A 19,791-nucleotide genomic window follows, 5' to 3' on the forward strand; every position below is an offset into this window, starting at 1 on the left:
TTGTTGGCAGAGTATCCAGTTTTTGGAGAGGTAGGAGAGACTAAATTATTAAGGCCTTTGGATAATGGGCATAGGGATTTGGAATATATTCTGAAGATATGGAAACATCGTGGATGGGAAGGATAGATCCAGATTAGTGATTTAGAAAAAGAATTCTGGAGGACATAGTGGGTGTAGGAAGAGATTTCAGTGGGGGCAGCAGCATTGCTGCAATTCAGATAAGAAATAATGACATCTTGAGCCACAGCTATGGAAACAATAGAAAAGGAGGCAGAGGTGCATATCAATGTAATATGGCAGCTGTGGGAGATGGAAGAGTGTGAAACAACATATATGAAGCTGAAGACAGAAAGGATGGTGATGCCAGTAAGTAAACCCAGGTATCAAGGGGAGTACATAGGGGAGGCAAATCAATAAAGGTGTTCAATACATTAACTTTGAGGGGCTTGTAAGACTTCTGTGTGGATTGGCCCATCAGGTGGAAATACAGGTATACAACTCAGAGAGGTCACCTATGCATAGGTAACATTTTCAAAGTTATTTGAGGCTGGGTGTAGTGGCTCATGCCTATAATGCCAGCACATTGGGAGGCCAAGGTGGGCAGATTGCTTAAGCCCAGGAGTTCGAGACCAGCCTGGGCATATGGTAGAACCCTGTCTCTACAAAAAAATATATATATACACACACACACACACACGTATATATACATATATACATATATACACATACAACTCCACCTCAAAAATATATATTATATATATAAAATATATATATTCATATATAAATATATATTTTTGAGACAGGGTTTCATTCTTGTTGCCCAGGCTGGAGTGCAATGGCTCAATCTGGGCTCACAGCAACTTCCACCTCCTGGGTTCAAGCAATTTTCCTGCCTTAGCCTCCCGAGTAGCTGGGATTACAGGAATTTGCCACCATTCCTGGCTAATTTTGTATCTTTAGCAGAGACGGGGTTTCACCATGTTGGTCAGGCTGGTCTTGAACTCCCGACCTCAGGTGATCCGCCTGCCTCAGCCTCCCAAAGTGCTGGGATTACAGGCGTGAGCCACGTGCCTGGCATATATACATATATGTATATATATATGTATATATATGTGTGTATATATGTATATATACGTGTATATATATACACATACATATATATACATATACACACACACACACACACACATATGTTTAGTGGGGTGTGGTGGCATGTGCCTGCAGTCCTGGCTACTCAGGAGGCTGAGGCAAGAAGTTAGTTGAGCCGAGAAAGTCGAGGCTGCAATAAGCTGTGATCACGCCACTGGACTTCACCTTGGGCTGAACTGAGAACCTGTCTCAAAAAAACAAAAAACAAAAAGGACGACATTTGAAACTGTGGAAATACATTAAACCATTTAGGAAGGCAGTATAGCATTAGCGTGTTGGAGCCCTGAAGAATGCTGTATTTATGAGAAAGAGGAGGTATAATGGAGCTTGAGATAGGAGTAGAAGCAGGAGACAGCCTGGTTCTAGAGGCCAAGGGAAGATATGAGGAGGAATTACTACTGGTCAGTAAGCTAAACAAGATGAGATCTAAGTGAGGACCGATGGGTTTGAAGTTGAGTAGGTGTTGGCAACTTTTGGGGAGCAGTCTGAGAAGAGTGGCAACTCCAAAAGGGATAAGGACTGCCTAGGCAGAGAGGAGGCTGAAGTCTATCACAGCAGTCACTCTTTAGAATTTTGAGAATGAAGGGAAGAAGATGGAAAAGGAAAGTGGCTTGAAGAGGAGGAGTATCTGAGACTCATCCCTGGGCTATAGCCAGGAGCTGCTCTCTTCTAACCAAGCAGTTGTCTTACACAGCTGTGCATGATAGGAAGACGGGGGTTTGAGCCCCATTTATTTCCTAACTAATCACAAAACTCCAGGCCTAAATTACCATCTGGTAAGGGAAGAGGAAGACTTAATCTCTTATCAGACGCAAATGTGGCCTCAAAGGAGATGGTTAAGTCTTCTACAGGTGCATAAACTCCAACCCTGAACCCCAAACAAAATGACAAAATAAAACTGCCCCCTTCAGCTCCTTTATAATCCGGAAAGCGCGCGCAGGTGCGCCCCGGCCGCCCAGAGCCCTGCGCCCTGCCGGCCTGCTTTCACAGAGCCGCGCCCGCGTTGCGCCTGGCGGCTCCCGCCGCGCGTAGGCTGTGCCGACCGCGGTCCCCGGTGGGGACACCGAGTCCCACTCGCGGCATAGGGAGGCGGGCACCGTCACGACACTGGCCCAGCCCGCGGATCCCTTAGTAAGCCGCCGCAGTTGGCCTCCATTACCCTTTCCCGCGCCGCGCCTCTCCGCGGGGAAAATGAAACCCAGTGCCCTCAGGTTAAGGCACAGGGTGGGATCCACTGTATTCTCACTTAGCCAAGAGAAAAGGCAGAACCGACTTCAGACAGCAAAGGGGTGTGTTGCCCTGGCCGGGTCGCCTGCGGCCCCGCCCCGGCGCTCTCCACCTCCTTCGCGGCCCGCCCTCCTGGCTCCTGCGACTACATTTCCCAGAGGAAGCCGCGGCTCAGAAGGGCCGGCCCGTCCGCTCTCCCGCTCACGACCACCGACGACTGGCTGACTCGGCAGGGGGCGGGGCCTGCGCCAGCCAATAGACAGGAGGCTCGTTACGGCGGCGGAAGCAGCGGCGCTGGAGTGAGGGGTGGGGGGCAGAGTGCTAGCTCCCCGGCGGTGGCTGCGGGTCCGGAGCCTGGGGACGTCGGCCCCACAGACAGAGAGCGCGCGGGAGCGAGCTCAAGGTGGCGCGGCGGCCACTGGGCGCAGCACCCAGGTAATGGCGGGACGGCCGCCCGGGAGGGAAGGGGAGGAGACGAGGGGGCGGGGCGGCCGAGCCGGGCTGCAGCGTCCGTCCCGTTGCGCGTCCCCGGGGAAGGGCAGAGGATCCTCGTCTCTTGCGGCTCGGACCGCGGCTCTTTCGCGAGCTGGGCACGGCGGTTGGGCCGGCGACAGGGGCTGGGTGTCCTGTGGCGAGGAAGGGAGAGGCACCGGGAGGGGTGGGCTGACCCGGGCGTGGGGGCGTGGCGGACGTGGGCCTTGGCGGGGAAGCAGAGCGGCCGGGGGAGCGCGGGCGGGCGGGCGGGCGGGCGGCCCAGGGAGTTTGGCTCCTGGAGCAGTTTAAAGTGACTCTCCACATCCGGGCCCTGCGCCCGCCGCTTTCAGACCCTGGCCGAGGCGGGGCCTCCCTGCTCCCCGCCCCCTTCGCCGGGGGCGCCTGTCTTCCTCTGCCATTGGCTCAGCCTCGAGGGGTTTGGGCTGCCCCTGCCAGGCTCGCGCCTGATTGGCTGGCAGTCGGCGGGAGGGTGGGGCGGGCTCTGAACGTGCAGGTCGCTGTGGATTGGTCCTGGGCCTCCACTGACTCGCCGGGCGTGGGGCCAATGGGCGGGCGGGGGAGGCAGGGGCAGGTTCGGGGGAAGAGGACTGCGAGCACAGCGGCGGCCGGGTGGCGGGGGTGAGTGGGGCCAGCGGGGCTGGACAGCGGCGGGCCCCGGGCGCCGCCGCCGCGATCCCTCCCCGCGCCCGCCAAGCACATCGCCGCCGCCGAGATGGGCCCTCCGCGGCACCCCCAGGCCGGCGAGATTGAAGCGGGCGGTGCGGGCGGCGGGCGGCGGCTACAGGTAAAGAGGTACAGTGCTCGTCTTGTGGTCGGGTCCCCAGATCGCCCGTCCGCACCCCCACCCCGGAGACGGGGGTCTCACACTCCGAGGTGTCTGGAAACTGGCGTCCTCTGGTCTCAGCGGGGGCTTCGCGGTGGGGTGGGGTTGCGGGCGAATCAGGGAAGATCGCTTGGCTCCTGGGGGAAAAGTGGGGGGCGATTTTGGGGAAGATGGAGAAGGTGTAGGGTCCTCTGGCTCTGTGAGGGGGTCTGTGAAAGAGAAAGAAAAGGAAATCCGTAAATGGAGGCCTTTGCCGAAAAGCATTGGAGAATTCCTTTTGCATCAGGTCTGGATGTAAGATATCCGATCCTTTCATAGGGCTGGATATCTTCCTCCGAATGTTCCTGTGACATACTAATCACAGTTCTGTTCACCTTGGTGTGAGATTTGAGTGTTTCAAAGAGACATGCCATTTTCCATAAAACTTTACACAGAGAAATACACATGCATTGTGGTAATACCTGTCATGTGACTCTTGTACAGGATTCAATGGTGATTTTTTTAGCATAGCAATCCACAAGTATTTATGGAGGGTCATAGTACCCGCCAGCTCCGTATAAACAATATTGGTAGAAAACTTAGGTGGTTTAGATAATGTCTGCATTTATATTGATCCCAAGTTATTGTTTTTAAATAAATGATAGAGCATTTGCTTTTCCAAGGGACTATCTCATAGGTACTAAAGATGCTTTAATTTCTCAGTATTGATTCAGATCTCAGAATCTAGTAATAATCATATAACTGTATGTACTACAGGTGGAAATGAGTTCTCAACAGTTTCCTCGGTTAGGAGCCCCTTCTACAGGGCTGAGCCAGGCCCCTTCTCAGATTGCAAACAGTGGTTCTGCTGGATTGATAAACCCAGCTGCTACAGGTGAGATATGTAATATTCTAATATATTTCTTCCTACTTTAAGAATATTGCCAGTTTTCTAACTTAAAACTTAGCAGATTCTTCTAGGATTTTAGTAAATTCTTGTTTCTTGAATTTGAAGGAAGGGTATATTATTATTCTAATTTAAACAAGGTTTTTTTTCCTTCCTGTTTTAAGCATTTCGTTCACATAGAGTACACATGCAACTTACAGCAAAGCGTGCCTGTAAGAACTGTTTTTGAAATGCATTAATATATTCTTGTTTAATTAATGTCCAGGAGTATAGCATTAGTGCTGTGAGGGAGCTCAGAGGTGTTTAAGGAACAGATCTTGCCTTTTAGGAGTTTATTATCTAGGAAAAGAAGTGGAAAACAAAGGATATGCGGTTTCCCTATGGTGTCTGTGGGGGATTGTTTCCAGGACCCACCTCAGATACCAAAATCCATGATGCTCCACTTTCTGATGTAAAATGGTATAGTGTTTGCATATTACCTATACCTATCCTCCAGTATATTTTAAATCATCTCTAGATTACTTGTAATACCTATTACAACGTAAATGGTATGTAAATAGTTGTTATACTGTATTGCTAAGGGAATAATGACAAGAGAAAAAAGTCTGTATGTGCTTAGTGCAGATGCAACCAGGTTTTTTCCCCCCCCCGAATATTTAACATCCAAAGTTGGTTGAATTCATATCAGGGAACCCATGGATACAGAGGGCTGATTGTATACACATAGATAAAACTTGGTTTTTAGTCTTATACCCTTTGAGTGGTAGAAATTAGTGGTTCTCAGTGATGGGTGTTTGGGGAGGTGATTTTTCCTCCAGGGGAGTACTTGGCAATATCTAAAGACAGTTTGGTTGTCACAACTAAAGAGTACTATTGGCATCTGATAGGTAGAGGCCAGGGATACTGCTTAACATCCTACAAGGTAATGGGAAGCCCCCCACAACAGAGAAGTAGCCAGTCCAGTCAGCAGTGCTGAAATTGAGGAATTCCTTCAAATACTCTTTTTCTCTATGTATTAAGTAAATATATGACACTGCAAAGTGAAATACATGCTTTTCTATTCCTTTTTTTTCACCACTCAATTCTGGTGTTCCTTATGGTAAATGATACCACTGTCTACTCATTGCTCAAACCAGTAGCTGAGGTTTTTTTTTTTTTTTTTTTTTTTTTTTTTGCACAACAGGGTCTCACTCTGTCACTCAAGCAGGAGTACAGTGGCATAATCACGGCTCACTGCAGCCTCGATCTTTTGGGCTCCCCAGCTAATTTTATTTTATTTTATTTTATTTTTTATTTTTTAAATTTTTTTTGAGACAGAGTGTCACTCTGTGGCCCAGGCTGGAGTGCAGTGGCGCGATCTTAGCTCACTGCAGTCTCTGCCTCCCGGGTTTAAGTGATTCTCGTGCCTCAGCCTCTGAGTAGCTGGGATTACAGGCATGCGCTACCATGCCTGGGTAATTTTTTTTTTTTTTTTTTGTACTTTTAGTAGAGACGGGGTTTCACCATGTTGGCCAGGCTGATCTCGGACTCCAGACCTCAGGTGATCCATCCTCCTTGGCCTCCCAAAGTGCTGGGATTACAGGCATGAGCCACCACACCCAGCCACATGTTCAGCTAATTTAAATTTTTTTGTAAAGAGGGGATTTCACAATGTTGCCCAAGCTGGTCTCAAACTCCTGGACTCAAGTAATCCTCCGTTCTCAGCCTCCCAAAGTGTTAGGATCACAGGTGTGAGTCACTGTCCTGGGCTGAAGGCATCTTTAATTGCTCTGCGTTTTCTTATGAGCTATGGCCCTTGTCTAATGTTCCAGCCTCATTTCTTACTATTTAGCCTTCCTCCTGCCAACTTAATTGTTTTTTTTTCCAATGGAGATGGAGTCTTGCTATGTTGACCAGGCTTGTCTCAAACTCCTGGCCTCAAGGAATCCTCCCGCCTAGGCCTCCCAAAATTCTGGGATTACAGGTGTGAGCCACTTGCGTGGCCGCCAACTTAGTTTTTGTTATAAATTTATTTTAGTTCTCTTTAGACTTGAAGTGACTTTAAGCTACTTTATGACTCCTGCTTGATGGTATCTACTCATATTTCTAAATAAATGATTAAAAGGTTCCCAATTTCATGACTTTGGGACTTTGCACATTCTTTTCTTTTTGCCATAGTCTTCCTTCTTCCTTTCCATATACTTATTTGGCTAATTCCTTCTTTTTTCAGTTTTCAAGTTAGATGTTATTTTCTGTAGAAGAAAATTATTATTATTCTCTAGAAACAGAAGACTCTATCTTCCACAACAACTCAGGTAGAGAATCTAGAAATAGAACCAGATATATATAGCCAATTGATTTTTGATAAAAGTTCCTAAGTAATTCAATAGGGAAATGATAGTCTTCTTTTTTTTTTTTGAGATGGAGTCTCGCTCTCTCTCCCAGGCTGGAGTGCAGTAGCGTGATCTCGGTTCACTGCAAGCTCTGCCTCCCAGGTTCATGCCATTCTCCTGCCTCAGCCTCCTGAGTAGCTGGGACTACAGGCACCCGCCACCATGCCCGGCTAATTTTTTGTTTTTTTAGTAGAGACGGTGTTTCACTGTGTTAGCCAGGATAGTCTCGATCTCCTGACCTCTTGATCTGCCCGCCTCGGCCTCCCAAAGTGCTGAGATTACAGGCATGAGCCACTGCACCCGATAGTCTTTTCAGTAAAATAGTGCAGGAAGATCATAACATCATTATGGGGGAATAAAGGCTGGGTGCGGTAGGCTCATGCCTGTTATCCCAGCACCATGGGAGGCCAAGGCAGGTGGATCGCTTTGAGCTCAGGAGTTTGAGATAAGCCTGGGCAACATGGCAAATCTCCGTTTCTACAACAAATACAAAAATTAGCCGAGGCCAGGCTAATTTTACAGTGGCTCATGCCTGTAATCCTAGCACTTTGGGAGGCTGAGGTGGGCAGATCACCTGAGGCCGGGAGTTCGATACCAGCTTGGCCAACATGGTGAAACCTGTCTCTACTAAAAATACAAAAATTAGCTGGGCGTGGTGATGGGTGCCGGTAATCCCGGCTAATCGGGAGGCTGAGGCAGGACAATCACTTGAACTTGGGAGGCAGAGCTTGCAGTGAGCCAAGATTGTGCCACTGCACTTCAGCCTGGGCAACAGAGCAAGATTCCGTCTCAAAAAAAATAAAATTAGGTGTGATGGCTCATGCCTGTAGTCCCAGCTACTTGAGAGGCTGAGGTGGGAGGATCACTTGAGCCTGGGAAGCAGAGGTTGCAGTGACCTGAGATCTTACCACTGCAATCCAGCCTGGGTGATGGAGTGAGATCCTGTCTCCAGGAAAAAAAAAAACAAACAAGAACTTATAACTCAGTAGTAAAAAGACAAACAACCTGATTTTTTTTAAGACGGGAAAATATTTGAGTAGATACAGAAGAGCTAGATAAGTGCCGAAGAAGCACATGAGAAGTTGCTCACCATTATTAATCCTCAGGGCAGTGCAAATTAAAACCACTGTGAGAAACTACTGCACATCCAGTAGAAAGACTGAAATTACAAAGACTGACAATACCAAGTGTTGGTATGGTTGTAGCACAAATAGAACTCGTACTTTATTGTTGGGAATGCAAAATGGCTAGCCACTTCAAGAAACAATTTGGCAATATCTTATAAAATTAAATATACACTTACCACACCACTGAGCAATCTCATTCCATGGGTATTTATCAAAAGTAAATGAAAAATGTATGTTTATACAAGGACTTATATTCACATGTTCGTAGAAACTGTATTCATAATAGCCAAAACAGGGTTCTCACCAAATGTGTATCAGATGGTGACTGGATAAGCAAATTGTTGTGTGTCCATCCATGCAGTGGAATACTACTTGGCAATAAAAAGGACCAGACTACCAATACACACAACATTATGGATAACCCTCAGTAACATTACACTAAGGAGAAAATCCAGATACATAGGACTACAGATGGTATGATTGTGTTATATGAAATTCCAGAGAAGACTATGCCGTAGTGACAGAAAGCAGATCAGTGGTTTCTGGAGAATAGAGGTTGTGGGGAGGGAATTGACTGCAAAGGGGTGTGAATGAACTTACTGGAGTAACAGGAAATGATCTGTATCATGATTGTGTTATATGCCACTGTATACTTTTGCGGACATTTATCTAATGTTACACAAAGAATTAGTGAATTTTATATGTAAATTGTACCTCAGTAAAGCTAATTGATTAAAATGGACAAAAGATAAACATGCACTTCACTAAAGAAGATATATGAATGGGCTGGGATCACATAAAAAGATGTTCAACATTACTAGTCATCATGGAAATGCTAATTAAAACTACAGTGAGACACACACTACAATCCACTAGAATGGCTGTATATCAAGCATGAGTAAGGAAGAGGAGCAGCTGGAACTCCTGTATACTGCTATTGGGAACAGACAATGCTACAACCACTTTGGAAATGACTTCGGCAAAGTTAAACATATACTTAACCATTTGACCCAACCATTCTGCTCCTTGGTGTTACTGAGGATATTTGTAAAAAAATTATTGAACTTTTCTTGTAAACCAGTGGTGTTATTCTATGTAATTTATTCCCCAATAAAGAGGTTTTATAGATCAAAATTTTAAAAATTCTGAATGACCTGGGAGAAAAGTCAATATATAGTGAAAAAGAAAATGTGTATCAGTCTTTTCTTTCCTCTCTGTTTTTTTGTTTTTTTTTTTGTTTTGTTTTTTTTGAGATGGAGTCTCGTTCTCTCACCCAGGCTGGAGTGCAGTGGCACTATCTTGGCTCACTGCAACCTCCACCACCTGGGTTCAAGCAATTCTGATGCCTCCCGAGTAGCTGGGACTATAGGCACCCGCCACCATGCCCAGCTAATTTTTATATTTATATTTTATATTTATATTTTTAGTAGAGACAGGGTTTCACCATATTGGCCAGGCTGGTCTCAAACTCCTGACCTTGTGATCCGCCCGCCTTGGCCTCCCAAAGTGCTGGGATTACAGGCTTGAGCCACTGCGCCCGGCCACATCAGTCTTTTCATCCAGCACTTTTATTTTTAGAAATTTTTTCCTGACGAGATCACTGGACAAGATTGTTGATAAAAGCAAAAATTTGGAAATAACCTAAAAGCCCATCAATGATACGGTGATTTTAAAAGCTATAGTACATCTATACAATAGAATCCCGTTTCACTTTTTTTTTTTTTTTTTTTTTTTTGAGACAGAGTCTTGTTTCATTGCCCAGGCTGGAGTGCACAGTCTTGGCTCGCTGCAACCTCTGCCTCCTGGGTTCAAGTGATTCTTCTGCCTCAGCCTCCCGAGTAGGTGGGATTACAGGCAGCCGCCATCATGCCCAGCTAATTTTTGTATTTTTGTGGAGACAGGGTTTCACCATGTTGGATGATGGTCTTGAACTCCTGGCCTCAGGTGATCCACCTGCCTCAGCCTCCCAAAGTGCTGGGATTATAGGCGTGAGCCACTGTGCCCGGCCCCATTTCACCTTTAAAAAATCATGCAGTATTCTCTACTCAGTAGTTCCGCTCCTAGGTATATATTGAGTAGAAGTGGTACATATGTTCACCAAAAGACATGTACAAGAACATTACTAGCACTATTCAAAATAGGAAAAAACTGAAAACTAAAGTGTCTCTTAAGAGTAAAATGGATAATTTGTACGTTACTCATGTGTCGTACTATATACAGCATTGAGAATAAAAGATCTACAGCTGTGTACACTAATGTGGATGAATCTCATACCTGTAAGTGAAGGAGGCAAAGCACAATAGGGTGTATTTGTTATGAGTCTGTTTATGTAAAGTTCAAAAACAGACAATGCTAATCTATAGTGTTACAAGGTAGAAGATTGATTTCCTTGGGAGGATAGTGGCTAGAATAGAGCCAAACTAAGGGTCTCTGGGGGACCAATAATGTTTTCTATCTTGAGCTGGGTGCTATTTACTCAGGTTTATTCAGTTTATGAAAGTCCATTGAGCTGCACAGCTAACATTTGTGCACTTATCTTTATGAAAATCATACTTCAAGGAAAAAAAGTCAAATGAATAAAAACCCAAAATTTAAAAGAGGCGAGAACTGTCACCAAAACTTTAAGTGTTGGTGCCTTTGTGGGGTAAGTTTGGGGGCAACATTACTTTGTTTATGGTACTCCAAATAATTTAAATTCTCTACATAAGTAAATATTGTCTTTATGCTCAGAAAAATTACTATTTTGGAAAAATTATAGACAAATATGAGTTAATATTTTTACAAGCTCTTCCTTTATTACATTAGTATTGTTCTCTGATTTTTTTTCCACTTAATTTTTTTTTTTGGACACAGAGTCTTGCTCTTGTCCCCCAGGCTGGAGTGCAGTGGCAGGATCTCCCAACCTCTGCCTCCTGGGCTCAAGCAATTCTCTGGCCTCAGCCTCCTGAGTATCTGGGATTACAGGTGTGCACCATCACACCTGGCTATTTTTTGTGTTTTTAGTAGAGACAGGGTTTCACCATGTTGGCCAGGCTGATCTCGAACTCCTGACCTCAAGTCATCTCCCCGCCTTGGCCTCCCAAAGTGCTGGGATTACAGGCGTGAGCCACCATGCCCGGCCTCCACTGAATTTTTAAATACTTATTTTTAAATAGGCCAGGTGCAGTGGCTCACACCTGTAATCTCAGCACTTTGGGAGGCCAGAGGTGGGAGGAACACTTGATCCCAGGTATTCAAGACCAGACCAGGCAACATAGTGGAACTCTGTCTTCATAAAAAAACAAAAGAATTAGCCAGGCGTGGGGCCGTGCGCCTGTAGTCTTAGCTGCTTGGGCAGCTTGAGGCAGAGGATCACTTGAGTCCAGGAGTTTGAAGCTGCAGTAAGCTGATATCCTGCCACTGCGTTACAGCCTGGGAGACAGAGCGAGACCTTGTCTCAAAAAAAATTTTTTTTTTAATTAAAAAAAATTTTAAATAGATCATGTCTTCTGGTAGTCCAAAACACCAAAAGAAAAAGAGCATACAGTGGAAAATATCTCTCCTATCTCTGTCCCTCAATTTTGAAAAATTGTATGTTCTTAAAGTTAGGAACTATACTTAAAATATCTTTTTTTTTTTTTTTGAGACGGAGCCTCACTCTGTTACCCGGGCAGGAGTGGCGCAGTCTCAGCTCACTGCAGCCTCCCATCTCCTAGGTTCAAGTGATTCTCCTGCCTCATCTTCCCTAGTAGCTGAGATTATAGGTGTGTACCACCACGCCTGGCTAATTTTTTTGAATTTTTAGTAGAGACGGGCGTTCACCATGTTGGTCAGGCTGGTCTGGAACTCCTGACCTCAAATGATCCGCCTGCCTTGGCTTCCCAAAGTGCTAGGATTACAGGCGTGAGCTGCTGTTCTCAGCTCCCCACCACCTTGTTTTTTTTTTTGAGGCAGAGTCTCACTGTGTCATCCAAGCTGGAGTGCAGTGGCACAATCATGGCTTGGCTCACTGCAGCCTTGACCTCCCAGGGTTAAGTGATCCTCCTCCCTCTGCCTCCAATATGGCTGGGATTATGGGTGCATGCCACCATGCCCATTTAATTTTTAAATTTTTTACGAAGATTAACTCTTCCTGTGTTGCCAAGGCTGGTGTTGAACTCCTGAGTTCAAGGGATCTGCTTGCCTTGGCCTCTCAAAATGCTAGGATTGCAGGTGTGAGCCACTGCACCAGCCATACTTTTTTTTTTTTTTTTTTTGGAGACAGTCTTCCTCTCTTGCCCAGGCTAGAGAGCAGTAGTGACGCAATCTTGGCTCACTGCAACCTCCGCCTTTTGGGCTCAGGCGATCCTCCCGCCTTAGCCTCCTAAGTAGCTGGGATTACACAAAAGGTGGTTTTTGGTTTTTTGGGTTTTTTTTGTTGTTGTTGTTTTGTATTGTTAGTAGAGATAGAGTTTTGCCATGTTGGCCAGCATAAAATATCTTTTTAATGTCAGGCTTTTATAACTTTTTAAGAGGATGTTTTAAATGAAATTGTCTTACATCCTGTATTGTACTTTTAACTATTTCGGCTCATTTTAGATGATTTTCAGGTAGTTTATTCATAAGGCTACAATATCCAGAATAAATTCTATATTCCACAGTTGTGGCTCTTTTGTCTGATGTCCATCAGGAGAATCCAGTGCCCATATTGACCTTGTTGAGAAAACCTCACAAGGAAATGGCCACTTTGTCTATCCTGAGATTTAACTTCAGGTGCTACTCTTGTCTGTGCTGCTATCTTACACTGGGAGACTGTGACATACCGTCTCACTCTTAATGTCTTTACTAGTCAATGATGAATCTGGTCGAGATGCTGAAGTCAGTGCCAGGGAGCACATGAGTTCCAGCGGCTCCCTCCAGTCCCGGGAGGAGAAGCAAGAGCCTGTTGTGGTAAGGCCCTATCCACAGGTGCAGATGTTGTCGACACACCATGCTGTCGCATCAGCCACACCTGTTGCAGTGACAGCCCCGCCAGCACACCTGACGCCAGCAGTGCCACTTTCATTTTCGGAGGGACTTATGAAGGTAATGGAGAGGGTTAAAACTTCACACTGAACCAGAGCTCAAGACTGGCTAATGTTTGTAACAATTTGTATAAAATCTTAGGCTGTATCTTAGGATCATATTTCATTTTTTCTTTATGACCTATGAGTTCAGCTCCTTTCTGTAACTCAGCCCTGATTTTCTGCAGTGCCTTGTCTTGTGCTGCTGGGCAGTTGGCATCATAGGATCTTTGCTGTTATCCATTTTGATATTGATATTATTCAACTTATGGGCATGTTAAATTAGAAACAATCTTGAAAGGACCCTCTTTTTTTTTTTTAAGCCGGTCAGATTTAGCAGTGGGGGCTTAATGACACTAATGTTTTGTTTCTGTTTTTGTTTGAGACAGAGTCTTTCTCTGTCATCCAGGCTGGAGTGCAGTGGTGCGATCTCAGCTCACTGCAACTTCCACCTCCAAGGTTCAAGCAGTTCTCTAGCCTCAGCCTCCCAAGTAGCTGGGATTACAGGTGCATGTCACTACACCTGGCTAATTTTTGTATTTTTAGTAGAGATGGGGTTTCACCATGTTGGCCAGGCTGGTCTCAAACTCCTGGCCTCAAGTGATCTGCCCGCCTTAGCTTCCCAGATTGCTGGGATTATGGGCGTGAGCCACTGTGCCCAGCTGACAGTAATGTTATAAGTTCAGATAACCCAGTACCATGGGACCAAGTGGAGTGGCACTCTTCTTTAAGGTTTATTTTAATAACTGGTTAATTTGGGGGTTTCTGAGAATATTGCCTGTGTATTACCTTGGGGTTATGTTTCAGTTACTGGGAGTTTTGTTCAATCCACCCAAACTTGGGAGGCAGCATCATGTAGAAGAAAGGGTGTGGGCTGTGAGCCATACAGCTCTGGGCTTTATTCCCAGTTCTGCTTCTTACTGTGTGTGTGGCTTTGAGCAAGTCTGTTAGCCTTGCTTTGTATGTTTCTTTATCTGTGAAATAGAAATGCTAGTACTTCAATGGAAACACTGTGAGGCTAATAGATAAAATGTATAAAGCTTATGGCATCTTTTCTGGCACTTTCCAGGTTCGATTTGTGTACTCTTAATTGTGGACTGAAATGCATCACCAGTATGAGGTCATTGATGTTTTGTGTGGTTTTCTGTTTGCAGCCGCCCCCGAAGCCCACCATGCCTAGCCGTCCCATTGCTCCTGCTCCACCTTCTACCCTGTCACTTCCCCCCAAGGTTCCAGGGCAGGTTACTGTTACCATGGAGAGTAGCATCCCTCAAGCTTCAGCCATTCCTGTGGCAACAATCAGTGGACAACAGGTTTTTCTTCCTTTTAATTTGCTGATTTTCGAACTGAAATGCCAAACTGTTGATCATGATTTTTTGAATGCCAGCAGTACATTAGTCACGGTAATAAAAAAAGATTAAACAGTCACTGATAGCTGCAAGTGAAGATAGTAGGTTTGAGAGAGAAGCATAACTGTAAAGGGAGTAGAAGCCAGTATCCATAGTGGTCATTTAGCCAGAATTTATTGAGCAGCTACTAGATGCTCGATTCGACCCTCAGTGTGATATATAAATCTAGGTAAAACAGTCTGTGTCCTTGAGGAGTCCAGAGTCCGGTTCATGTTTGGTTTTAGCGTCAAGAACAGCCTTCCGGGGGTAGGCAGTGCTGCTCTGTGGTTTCTCTGAGGAGAGCAGATGTGCATCTCTTGGGATAGGTTACCTCAAGCAGCTCTCTAGTTCCAAACTTTTTTTTTTTTTTTTTGAGACAGAATCTCACGGTGTCACCCAGGCTGGAGTGCAGTGGTACAGTCTTGGCTCACTGCAACCTCCACGTCCTGTGTTCAAGCGATTCTCTTGCCTCAGCCTCCCGAGTAGCTGGGATTACAAGCGTGCGCCACCACGCCCAGCTACTTTTTTTATTTTAGTAGAGACAGGGTTTCACCGTGTTAGCCAGGCTGGTCTCCAACTCCTGACCTCAAATGATCCACCCGCCTCGGCTTCCCAAAGTGCTGGGATTACAGGCATGAGCCACCGCACCCAGCCTTAGTTGCAAACATTTATTTTGAAGTCTTCTGTTTTAAGTTTTTTTTGTGAAATTTTGCAATCGTACTCTGCTGTGTACTTGATTAATTAAATATTTTACATTTTTTACCTGGGGAAAAAAACTAAATCTAAAAACTTTCCTTTCACATTTTTAAGGAAGATTTATATCCCAAAGAGGTGTACTGTGTTTTTTCCTTTTGTCATACTGCTGCGTACTCTCAGAAGTACCAGAACGCTTAGCTGAGAAGCCCTGAACTCTGTGGTTTGGGAGAATGTAAGGGACATTTCAGGGTTGAGCTGAAGAACTGGTAGGGGAGCACCTGTTGGATACTAACTGACATTTACTTAGAAACGACAAAGCTTAAAGAATGGATGGATGCAGTGGTATGTAAAGGAAATAGTGAGAATGGGAAAAAAAATAAGCATTTGGGCCAGGACAGAGAAAACAAGTGTGAAAGGTAATATCACAGATGAGAGTTTCTAAACGTAGATATCAAAGTATATTATCTGTTATTATGTGGGCCTGCAGCAGTTGTGGGGTCCTCATACTTCTCACATGCCTGTTAGCACAGTTCATTGTACGGTATGGCGTGTAAAAGTAGCTCAAGCTGAATGTCCTTAGCCCTTTCCCTTGGGATACTCGCTATCTAAAAGAAACAACCTGACCCACATTTGGAAGCAGGTGACTTCCTAGAGGCAATGGCTAAGACCAAACATGTAAAAATAACATTCTATCCTCTTTCTTTCAGGGCCATCCCAGTAACCTGCATCACATCATGACTACAAATGTGCAAATGTCTATCATCCGCAGCAATGCTCCTGGGCCCCCTCTTCACATTGGAGCTTCTCATTTACCTCGAGGTAACGACTTGCAAGTTTTGTTCAAACTCTCAAAATGCAGTAGTAGGTATACATTGGGTAAAATATATAACACAGAATGTATCTAGAATCATCTTGTTAAAGTTGCAGGACAACAGTCTGCAGAACCGTCAACCAAATAAACCTCTTTTATTGAAAAAGAAAAAAAGGCCAGGTGCTGTGGTTCATGTCTATAAACCCAACACTTTGGGAGGCTGAGGTGGTAGGTTCACTTGAGTCCAGGAATTTGAGACCAGCCTGGGCAACATGGCGAAACCCTGTCTCTACAAAAATACAAAAAATTAGCCAGGTGTGGTGGCATGCGTCTGTAGTCCCAGCTACTCAGGAGGCTGAGATGGGAGGATGGCTTGAGCTTGGGAGGCAGAGGTTGAAATGAGTTGAGATTGTGCTGCTGCGCTCCAGCCTGGGCGACAGAGTGAGAACCTGTCTCAAGAAAAAGAAAAAAAAATTGCAAGACAGTAGAAATAAACTTAGAGCAATCCATGTTTTTAGCATGGTTTAATATGTGCTTATTATAGTTGTATTATAAGTGTGTATATTTATGCAATTAAAATGTTTAATACGGTCTAAAATTGTCCTTTATATTGAGGAACTGCCCAAGCTTTGATAATCTCAACATGGTCTTTATTATTAGACTGCTTATCTGCAACATGGTCTTTATTTTTAATACATAAGTCACAAATATTAATACTGAATATTTTTAAAGTTCAATGATGATCTTTACTCAGTTTTTTAACTTACGTAACAATAAAATGATGATGATAATAATTATTTTTTGAGACGGGGTCTCACTGTGTTACCCAGGCTGGTCTCAGATTTCTTGGGCACAAGCGATCTTCCCACTTCAGCCTCCTGAGTAGCTGGGACTCCAGGTGTCAGCCACCACACTGGCTAAGATTAATTTACTTTTACACTTAACTTCTAATAGGTTGTGAGGTAATAAATGAGTTTTGACTAGAAATTTTTACCTTGTATTGGAGACTTTACAACAGTTGGAGTTTGTTAGCAAAATCAAGTTAGCAAACGCAAGACCAGGTTTGCTTGGTTATAGCATAACTCAGCGGTTCTCCAAATGTGGTTCACAGGCCCTTATGGGGGTCTGCAGGGTGAAAAGTGCAGGGTTAGGGTTAAGGTTAGAGTTTATAATGTGTCCCTTTCGCAATGTTGACGTCTGCTCTAATGGAACGAAGACTGGAAGGCAGAGTGCCCGAGCCCTCGTCAGAGCTGAGGCAGTGGCATCACACTGCTGTTCGCTGTGTGCTTTATGACTGTGCACACTTGCAGCTAACAGAAACAAAAAACAGCAGCTAGCTTCACTTAAGGTTGTCTGTGAAGAGGCAATATAAATTATTATTAAATCTCTTGAATACACATTTTCTTTGTTTTCTCTGTGATGAAATGGAAAGTATACATACCATACTCCAGCTCAATATTGACATGCTATCTGAGTTTTAGGAAACATACTGATTATTTTCCTAGGGAATATAACTAGAATAAATACAATAAACACTTTTTTTTTTCAGGTGCAGCTGCTGCTGCTGTGATGTCCAGTTCTAAAGTAACCACAGTCCTGAGGCCGACCTCACAGCTGCCAAATGCTGCTACTGCTCAGCCAGCAGTACAGCACATCATTCACCAACCAATCCAGGCACGTCGGAACCTGGGGTGCATTAAGGGCCTCATTGGAGTTATTCACTCTGCCAGGCACTAGGCATATCCTTGACCTCAGGGACTTTCATCTAGTTGCCAAGACATAGGGAAGTTTGAAAGATGCACAGTGTCATGTCACAAGCTGTAAGAATGCAGAGGAGGGATGGTGGGAAGCCTTCCTGTTGGAAAGGCTGTGCTCACGAGGAATCAGAGAAGTGAAGAGGAAGTGAAGGGGGAAATGAACAGTGGCAAGGAAGGGAGTGATGGTTGCAGACAGCAGTTAGTAAAGGCTAGCTAGGATTGAGGGATTTTAATTTGGAATGGGGGGATCTGTGGACTCCTAAAAGTTATGCATATATCTATGTATGTTCCAAGAACATGGTCCATGCCATTCAGCTTTTTTTTAAGGAAATCTATGACCTCATTAATACTGAAGTATAATATATTTGCAGGAAATATAGTATCTATAAATTGGGTTCTCTAGGATATGGAGTATAAACTAGACTTTATATACAGTAGAGAGCCACTGCGTTTTTTTGTTTGTTTGTTTTTGTTTTTTGAGACAGAGTCTCACTCTGTGGCCCAGGCTGAAGTGCAGTGGTGCAATTCCAGCTCACTGCAACCTCCGCTTCCTGGGTTCAAGCAATTCTCCTGCCTCAACCTCCTGAGTAGCTGGGATTACAGGCACGTGCCACCACACCCGGCTAATTTTTTTTGTATTTTTAGTCAAGACAGGGTTTTACTGTGTTAGCCAAGCTGGTCTTTTAACTCCTGACCTCAGTTGATCTGCCCACCTCAGCCTCCCGAAGTGCTGGGAATTACAGGCGTGAGCTACCATACCCAGCCTGGCTCTTGGTCTTATAACAACCTGTCTGAAAAGAGAATTCCTTAATTGGAATGGTGAGAATTTATTTTTACTTGGGCAGAAACATACTTACATCTGTAGGCTCAAGTTTCAAATTACACATTTAGTATTTGGCTTCCTATATTTTATTTTTGTTTTAAATGAACTGTTTTTTCTCTTTTGGTAGTCTCGGCCACCTGTGACCACCTCCAATGCCATCCCTCCTGCTGTGGTAGCAACTGTCTCAGCCACCAGAGCTCAGTCTCCAGTCATCACTACGACAGCGGCACATGCTACTGATTCAGCACTTAGGTATACACGGGGAGTATGAAGTTTGAACCTTCCTGCCATCCTCCTCCTTCACTCTTTTTTCTTTCGTTTCTTCATTTAAGTAAATATTTATTGAGTGGCTTTTTTTTATAATGAGCTATGTCGTGTTCTAAATCCTGGGGCTAAAGCTGTGAACAAAGAAATTCCTGCCCACACAGAGCTTCTGTTTTTACGGGCTGGAGACACAATAAATATGTAGCTTTTTAGATGGTGAAAAGTGCTTTAGAAAAAAATAAAAGGGATTGGGAGTGACAGAGTGGGTGGTGCAGGGGGCTTACAGTTTCATGTAATGTGGTCAGAGAGGGCTTTGTTGATAAGAATACATTTCAGTAGAAAATGAAAAGATACAATGAAGTGAGTGAGCCATATGGTTATCTGAGAGAAGAGTATTCTAGGCAGTGGGAACAGTAAGTGCAAAGGCTCTGAGACAGGATTGTGTTTGCCACTTATAAGGACCACCAACGAGGCCAAGGTGGCAAGAGTTAGGTTTGGGGAGGTAGCAGGGTCTCCAGATCACATAGGCCCTTAGGAGTCACGCTAAGGACGTGGACTCGGCTGGGGCATGATGGAAAGCCTTAGCGGAGTTTTTAGCAGAGCGATGTAATGATCTGAAGTTTCAGTTGGTTCAGCCTGGTTGCTGGATTGAATAGGCTCTGGAGAGGCCAAGTTAGAAGCAGAGGTTGGGTAGAAGGGTATAGCCGGCATGTAGGAGAGGTGAAAATGGATGTAGAAAGACATGATTAGATTCTGGGTAGATTATTATTATTTTTTGGAGACAGGGTCTCGCTCTGTCGCCCAGGGTGGAGTATAGTGGCACGATCATGGCTCACTGCAGCCTCAAACTCTCAGGCTCAAGTGATCCTCTTGCCTCAGCCTCCCAAGTAGCTGGAACTTCAGATGTGCACCACCATGCCTAACTAATTTTTTTATTTTCTTGTAGAGACAG

General features: G+C 44.8%; 1 protein-coding gene across 19 annotated transcripts in view; it reads left to right on the forward strand.

The window, feature by feature from the left end:
* Positions 1 to 2,668: 2,668 nt before the first annotated feature.
* Positions 2,669 to 19,791, forward strand: part of SAP130 (Sin3A associated protein 130) — an 87,398-nt gene continuing 70,275 nt past the window's right edge. For 5 of the 19 annotated variants that reach the window (XM_024243455.2, XM_024243463.2, XM_024243458.2 and 2 more), the window contains exons 1-7: positions 2,669 to 2,811; positions 4,451 to 4,568; positions 12,887 to 13,122; positions 14,255 to 14,413; positions 15,892 to 16,003; positions 17,545 to 17,669; positions 18,703 to 18,827. In XM_024243455.2, the coding sequence (XP_024099223.1) occupies positions 4,457 to 4,568; positions 12,887 to 13,122; positions 14,255 to 14,413; positions 15,892 to 16,003; positions 17,545 to 17,669; positions 18,703 to 18,827 (869 nt within the window). In that variant the 5' untranslated portion in view covers positions 2,669 to 2,811; positions 4,451 to 4,456. Of the gene's footprint in view, positions 2,812 to 3,404; positions 3,664 to 4,450; positions 4,569 to 12,886; positions 13,123 to 14,254; positions 14,414 to 15,891; positions 16,004 to 17,544; positions 17,670 to 18,702; positions 18,828 to 19,791 lie in introns of those variants that run through there. The other 14 variants (XM_024243461.3, XM_024243454.3, XM_054549126.2 and 11 more) reach the window with 11 other exon arrangements.

Source organism: Pongo abelii, chromosome 11, assembly GCF_028885655.2.
Source record: "Pongo abelii isolate AG06213 chromosome 11, NHGRI_mPonAbe1-v2.0_pri, whole genome shotgun sequence".
Classification (NCBI taxonomy): Eukaryota; Metazoa; Chordata; class Mammalia; order Primates; family Hominidae; genus Pongo; species Pongo abelii.